This window comes from Alligator sinensis, unplaced genomic scaffold, assembly GCF_000455745.1.
Source record: "Alligator sinensis unplaced genomic scaffold, ASM45574v1 scaffold1491_1, whole genome shotgun sequence".
NCBI classification, from domain to species: Eukaryota; Metazoa; Chordata; order Crocodylia; family Alligatoridae; genus Alligator; species Alligator sinensis.
The window spans coordinates 30,330-37,691 of record NW_005843059.1 but is presented as its reverse complement, the minus strand read 5'-3'; the positions used below and the strand labels follow the sequence as shown (position 1 = coordinate 37,691).

Genomic DNA, 7,362 nt, shown 5'->3' with positions numbered 1-7,362 from the left:
CAGAGAAGAGACAACTGTCACCTGGAAAGACTTAAGAGTTTCTAATGAGAGCTTGGAAGGGCTGAAGATGTCACTTCTAAGAATGCAATATGGGGTGGGATAAATTCAGTTTGCATCTGTATTTTAGAGAGTATCTTCCTGACCTGACATGGTGTCCTCCCTCTCCCCAGCAGGGATGATTCTAGGAAAGTATACACTGGAATCCTTGAGCAGTTGAGAGGGAAAATGATGGAGGTTGCCCCTGCAATATTGCAGCAGCCATGAGATGGTGTGACAGATGGGGGATCCTGCCTGTTGACTGATAGATTAAGAATAAGTCTTGTCATCACAAGCAATGACTAACAAACAGTCAATATGTAGACATCAGGTTGTGTTTTATTACACAAGTCATCAGGATCTTATTTATGTACTGATATACAGAAACACTTTTTGTTGGAACAACAGATACATTTAACATCAGTCGTGAATCATGAGTACCAAGCTCACTTTCTTCCAAACTGGGGCAAAGGTGGTGGCACCTTAATGTCTTGACCTTTTTCCAGCTTCTTCTCACAGTCAGTCAGATAACTGACTCCATCAATGACTATCTGGACAAGCTCCACCTTAAATAATAAAAACAAAATTTATATAGATAACACTCTTAAATGAGAGGGGAAGGCTGATGGGTCCTGGCAGAAGAGTTAGTAGCCCCAGACAGAGCTGGGACATGGCATAAAAGGGAATTGGAGCCAGGATGGCTGTGGTAGAGAAGAACTGGCTACAAGCATAACTTGACCCAGAAGGTTACCTTCATCCATCCACCTCCGTGAGTACACTGCCCCTTGACCCACTCTTCTCATGGAAAATTTCTACACAATTTGGTAGATAATATTTCTAAGGGTGTTGTGAACTAACATAAAAAGAATGGTGATAAAGAATGGAATCATAAGGGATAATAAAGAATTTTATCTCTTCTGTAGAGTTCAATAGCATGTTTTAAAAAAAAAAGTCTCCAAGAAGACTATTAGGGCCAAATTCTATTCCACCTAATAGGTTTTTAAGTATACTTAGGCAGCTAAGTGTTATCCTATTCAACTCTGCTTGAGACCCTGAAAAGCTATTAATACAAAAGGTGGGTGTGCCGTCCTCCTCCTCGCTGCTTTTTTCTGGTGTGTAAGATGACGGTGATATATTAATGGATTTTCAACTGCTCAAGCAGGGTGGTACAGAATTGCTATTAGGCACCTACTTCCACTTAGGTATCCAATAGGTAGAATAGGATCTGGCCCTTACTTTTTTTACATATTCATCTTTAGTGGAATATCCTTTTGGTTTCATCCCTATCAAATTCTGTAGGACTTTCTATAACAGACTTCACTTCTGCTTAGCCTCAAAAGATACAAAGCTGAACCAAAATTGGCAATTTGCTCATTTTCCAGTTTATTTTCTCTTTCCTGTTGAATGAATGACTGTTTGTTCAGTTCCTCCTTCCTGTCCCACCCACATATTTTGCTGTTCGTAGATTCCTGGCTGAGATCTTTCTCCTCTACAATCTATGCGAAGAGCTCCTTTGTTCATCAGTGGCAAGGAGTGACTGTCTTCTCAGAGCTAACTGCCTCCTCTCAGTGTGTCACAGTTGGCCCAAATAAACCCAAAATAACCCTCTCTAATTTTTATCAAGCCGAAATTTGGCCCACTGAGAAGAACATATTTCAAAAAGGTCTCTATGTTTGCCTTCACAAATTCCGCTCCCACATTTTTATGTGGGAGTACAAAAGTCAGGTACAAACAAATATGCTTAAATGCAAGTGTTCTCCTCGTTCCTCTTCCCACACCCAGTCCCCCAAAAAATACATGCGTTTTGGTGTGCAAGGACCACCCCCCCCACACACACACACACGTACTGTGAAACACCTCTGAGGACAATCCTCACTATTCCCCACTTACTATGTTTTCAGTATCTACTGAAAATGAGAAATTAAAAGTAATTGCTTCTTTCTGAAGCAAAGCATGTCAGTGTGAGCAAAGTGGATGCTGCTTTTGGCTGAGGTTGTCTTGTAGGTGTAGGAATGAAACATCCTTCAAGTTCTGGAGGAAAGTGAAGGATGACATACGTCCCTAGCACAGGACATTTGGATTTACTCCATGATTGCAAAATGGAAATCCCCTATATTCTTAATCTTTTCTATTCTTATCCTACCACAATCAGCTGCCTTGATGTAGAAAAAGCTTCGTCAACTGAGTTTTGCCTTTATAGTGATGGTAATAATGTCAAGCCACATATCCACATTTCTTGGCCTGTGGACCCCTTTCAAATCTCTCCAGGTTTTATACCAGGTATAACCCTATTGAATTCAATAGTGTTAGTCCTGATATCCAGGTGGGTAAATGAGATCTGAATCAAAGCTGAGGCCAGACCGTATTCCACTTAATAGCACATAAATGGACTTAGACATCTATATATGTGATACTATTCCACCCTGCTTCAGTCCTTGAAAAGTACAAACATGCCTACTTTTTAACATGTCATTATAGTCTTATGCCTAAGTCACAAAAGCAGTGAGTAGAAGGAGGACCCATTCACCTTTGGCATTAACTGTTTTTCAAGGTTTCAAGCAGGGTGGGATAGGGTCATATTTAGGGACTGAAGTTCACTTAAGCACCTACAAGATAGAACAGGATCTGGCCCCTTGAAGCAGTAACAAAAGCTCATTTTCTGTGTAGCAGGAGACATGTGTGTCTGTGGAAGCTCTTTTAGTAAGTATAAAGAATAAAAAGGAAGGGACAAGGTAAACCTGGCAGGTGAGAATTTTATGACAACTAGTGGTATGAAGGTGTTCCAACTCCCCCTGTATTATTAACTTTAAGGTAGCTAGTAAACTATGTTACTGATTTGTCTTAATCTTCATTAACTGGTTCATTACCAATCTTTAATGACTTGTTTGTTAAAACTGAATGCCCAAGCTAAATCCCATTGCCTCTGTACTGTGACAGTGACTGATTTTCAAGGGATTTGATTTTACCATAAAGCATTTCAGTGGCTTAACAGTTTATTTTATTGTCTTTTACAGACCAGCTGTGCTGGGAAATCAGAGGTCTGATTCTGCAGCCTCCAGGAGGGAGGGGATTTTATATTAAGTTTGCATTGACCAGTATCTGAAACAAACAAAAACACAAACAACTTTATGTTGCCCCTTTGGGAACATAATGTAGTTCTGCAAACACATTTACCATGTAATGAAATTTATTTTATTTTGTGCTGGAAAATATATGTCCTCTAATAAAACAGTTCTATTCTCTAGTGTTTGTTTGTCTTGTCTTATTTAGATTTACAGCTCTTCAGAGCAGGGAATGTGTCTTTCCTGTGGACTTCATCCTTCAAACATTTATTCCCATTGGCTTCACTGGAGATATCTCCATGGCCATGGGTTTGTAAGACTAAACCAACTATTTCCAAACCCCTTTGTTAAATAACACTGCAATATAAATGTTTTATTAACAATATTTCAGCATAAAGGACACATCAGGCATTTGAACTCTGGTACATTTCATGATCACATATTGATTCTTAAACAATATATCATAGCTCCTCGTTTGCCTATAACAGGTGCTTACTGTGCACGTGGCTCACTCTCTCCCAATTAATCAACAAACATTTAAGCATTTGATCCAAATTGAAATACTGTCAGCAGGTATAACTGAGATTGACCTATCTCAAAGTGCCAGTGGAGGAGGGGGTCTGTCCTGGGAGGGGACCGATTTGGGTTCAGATCTATGCACAAAGCAGACAGCGGAGGGAACTGAACTTTGGTTTCCTACAGTACTCTAACCACCAGCATGTTGCATATAAAGGAGCCCTGGAATCTAGTCCTGAATGCCTGGATTACTTCTGTTTTTAGTTAATGATTGTGCAGTACAATCTGCATTCCCAATCCAGTGAGCATGAACCAGCAACTAGTACTGACTTTTCCTATGGAGTGCACTCAACTAGTCTCTGGAGTTGGACTGCTTCTTTAGTGTTGCCCATCTTTCTCTGACTCTTGCATTCTTAGCTGCATAGTGAGGCAGATTCAAGAGGAGGTGTGGACAGTGTTTTCAGCCAGCCCACTCTATATAACTGGATGGTTGGGCACTCTTCTAGAAAGTTAGAAATGTGAATTTAATCTCCTAAAAAGGGGGAGGGTCTAACAGTTCTCCTACTTCCTGAGTGTTCTGCTCATTATCCTACTAGTCAAAGGTAAGTACTACAAACAGAGCAATGACTGTGTCCGTAAGACACCCACCGCCAGAAGAGTTCTGGATCCCAAGTGGATATGGAGTCACCCAAGCTTTGAACAGGGGCAGGAATTCTGCAATATCTGTGTTCAATATTTCCTTCTACCTGGCTCTAAGCTCCTCTCTGATCAGCATCTGGGCTCTCTGGGTTATCCTTTAGAAGCATGTAACTTTTCCCTTTTGACTGCATAGGGAGCCTAGATACCTAAGTCTTTTTCTTTTAATCACCCTCCCAGAGCAAAATGCCTAATTTTGGGGTGCTGCAAAGCCAAAAGAGAGGTGCCTAAGGAACCCATCTGGATTTAGCTTATATCAGTAACTTCACTTTGGGTGAATATTTTCATTGGATCAGATTTTCAACAGATATAAACAGTCATGGCTCCCATGACTTTATTGGAGCTATGATCAACTAAATCAGCTGAGGATCTTCCCCATCATATTTAAAACTATGGATAAAAATGTACCTCTGATCTGCCCATACGGTCCACGTTGGAGATATCATACACATCTGCCACAGCTTCTGTATCCACACCACCAGTGCCACGTTTCTGCAACCTCAGGTTCTCCAGGATCTTTGAAAATCTGGGATCCTAGCATAAGAGATGTGTTTGTACTAATTGCATTTTGGATATTATTTCTTGTATTCACTCCTGGTAATGCCACTATCAGTTATGTCAATAGTTTCTTCAGAAAGACCAGTAGAGATGAATTGTTTTCTTATATCTTTGATTTACAGCCAATCTTTGTAGTCTGGAGAATATATAACAAATACTGAAATCTGAGGGATAAAAATATGCCTAGTTAATCATATAACTGTTTCTGGGACCTCACAGTTGCACATAATTTAGGGACCTACTGAACTAACAGCAGAAGTAGGCTGTGCTGCAGCTCCTTTAATCTTGCAGGTTTCCCCGCATGCCCCCACCCATTGAAATCTGGTGCTGTTTTTGCTTCCTGCCACTGACTGGCCAAGGGGGCCTGGTGGCCCCACTGCTTGCTGCTGACCAGAGGGGAGGCAAAAACAGGGCCATGCTTAAAACCGTGGTTTTTGCTTCCCTGCTGATCAGGAGGGAGCAGTGGGGCCCCTCCGCCAGTCAGTGGTGAGGGGGAGGGGTATGCGGGGGAACATGCAAGATTAAAGGAGCTGCCACATACTCCCCTTCCACCATGAATTCAGTAGGTCCCTACATATAACGCGAACATGTTATTGCTGTGAATTGTCATTTTTTCATGTGTTCCTCCTTGACTCAGATGAGGAGCCAATTGGTGTCACAGGCCTTATTAATGCTTCACATACCTTGCTGAGCTTTGCAAGTTTAACATGGACTCCTGCACGTAATCCTGTTCCCAGATTGGAGGGACAAGTCAAAACATATCCTAGACGCTCGTTCCACATGAACTCCCAACCACGTTCTTTAATTAATCTTTCAACCTGCAGATGCAAAAAACAGAGAAAACTGCTGCTGTTTAAAATTCAAATGTTTGTCACCTTCTATCAATGTGAACCTGAAATCTATTATGCCAATTTCTGACTTCAGTTATACTCCTGTATGTCAGTACAATTCTGTAGTATATATGTAAGCAGAATTAAATACATAAAACACATAATGTGCACATAAAAGAGACTTGAGTTTTGTACACTTGAGTGTGACAAAAACCTAGTTCTCATATAGCACTTTCATTAGAAGATCTCAGAGCACTTTACAAAGAAGGCTTACAGTAGCCATGTTATCATCTCCATCTTACAACTGGAGAAACTGAGGCACAGGGTGGGGAAATGATTTGTTATGGTCAACCAGCAGGTTAGTAGCCTAACCAAGAATAAAGAACAGGTCTCTTGAATCTTGGTCCAGTGCTCACTGTGTTCACTCCACTGACTTGTAAATCTGATGTGAAAGGAGAATTGGGCCTATGTATTAGTTCTGGCTCATAACACCCCAATATGGTCATTCAGTGTCTTGATTTTCCAGCTGTATTAGCTGAGGAACAAACAGGCTAAAGAATCATAGAAACTCATATAAAAGTAGGGTTGGAAGGGACCTCAGGAGGTCATCTAGTCCAGCCCATGCTCAAAGTAGGACCATCCCCAACTAGATCATCCCAGCCAAAGCTTTGTCTAGCTGGGTCTTAAAAATCTCCAACAATGGAGAGTCCACAACCTCTCCAGGTGGGTAACCTGTTCCAGTGCTTTCCTACCCTCCTAGTGAAAAAGTTCTTCCTAATATCTAACCTAAACTTTCCTTGCTGCAACTTGAGACCATTGCTCCTTGTTCTGTCATCTGCCACCATCCTCTTTGGAACCCCCCTTCGGGCAGTTGAAGGCTGTTATTAAATCCCCTCCCAGTCTTCTCTTCTGTGGACTAAATAAGCCCAGTTCCCTCAGCCTCTCCGCAGAAGTCACGTGCCCCAGCCCCCTAACCATTTTTGTTGCTCTCCGCTGGACTCTCTCCAATTTGTCCATATCCTTTCTGTAGTGGGGGGGCCAAAACTGGACACAGTACACCAGACGTGGCCTCATCAATGCAGAATAGAGAGGAATAATCACCCTCTATCTGCTGGCAACACTCCTACCAATGTAGCCCAGTATTCCATTAGCTGAAAGGTTTTGCTGAAGTTAACTAGGGAACCTTTAACATCACCAGCATTACTAGCAGGAACCTGGTCTTTACTTTCTAGTTTTAATTTTCTTCCCTGGGTTGTAAAAGGTTCATGCCTGTGTCACACACAGCAGGAGTTGGTATCTGCTGATGCTACCAGTGACAGTTCCAGGGTCAGTGTTGAACAGATTGAACAGATTGTTGAACAGTGTTGAATAGACCTTGGAACAGATTATAGGAACCATGATTCCTTCTCCCTATACTCTATATGATGTATTATATTACCTTCCCTGCAATGTTGTGCAGTATTTTGGATGCCTCTAATAAGAACACAGACCTGATGCTATTTAGAGGGGAGGAGAGGCAACAAAAGTATATCAAAAGACACTTCTGTGTTCCCCCAATCCCAAAGCTCTGAGGCTGAGTCATAGAATTCATAGAATTCATAGATGTTAGGGTCGGAAGGGACCTCAATAGATCATCGAGTCCGACCCCCTGCATAGGTAGGAAA

General features: G+C 41.6%; 1 protein-coding gene across 3 annotated transcripts in view; it reads right to left on the bottom strand.

Annotated features, from left to right (window-relative positions):
* Positions 1 to 357: 357 nt before the first annotated feature.
* Positions 358 to 7,362, bottom strand: part of CKMT2 (creatine kinase, mitochondrial 2) — a 29,239-nt gene continuing 22,234 nt past the window's right edge. For 2 of the 3 annotated variants that reach the window (XM_025193505.1, XM_006037052.3), the window contains exons 8-10: positions 5,552 to 5,686; positions 4,719 to 4,844; positions 358 to 602 (exon numbers count right to left, since the gene is read on the bottom strand). In XM_025193505.1, the coding sequence (XP_025049290.1) occupies positions 483 to 602; positions 4,719 to 4,844; positions 5,552 to 5,686 (381 nt within the window). In that variant the 3' untranslated portion in view covers positions 358 to 482. The other variant, XM_025193506.1, reaches the window with a different exon arrangement.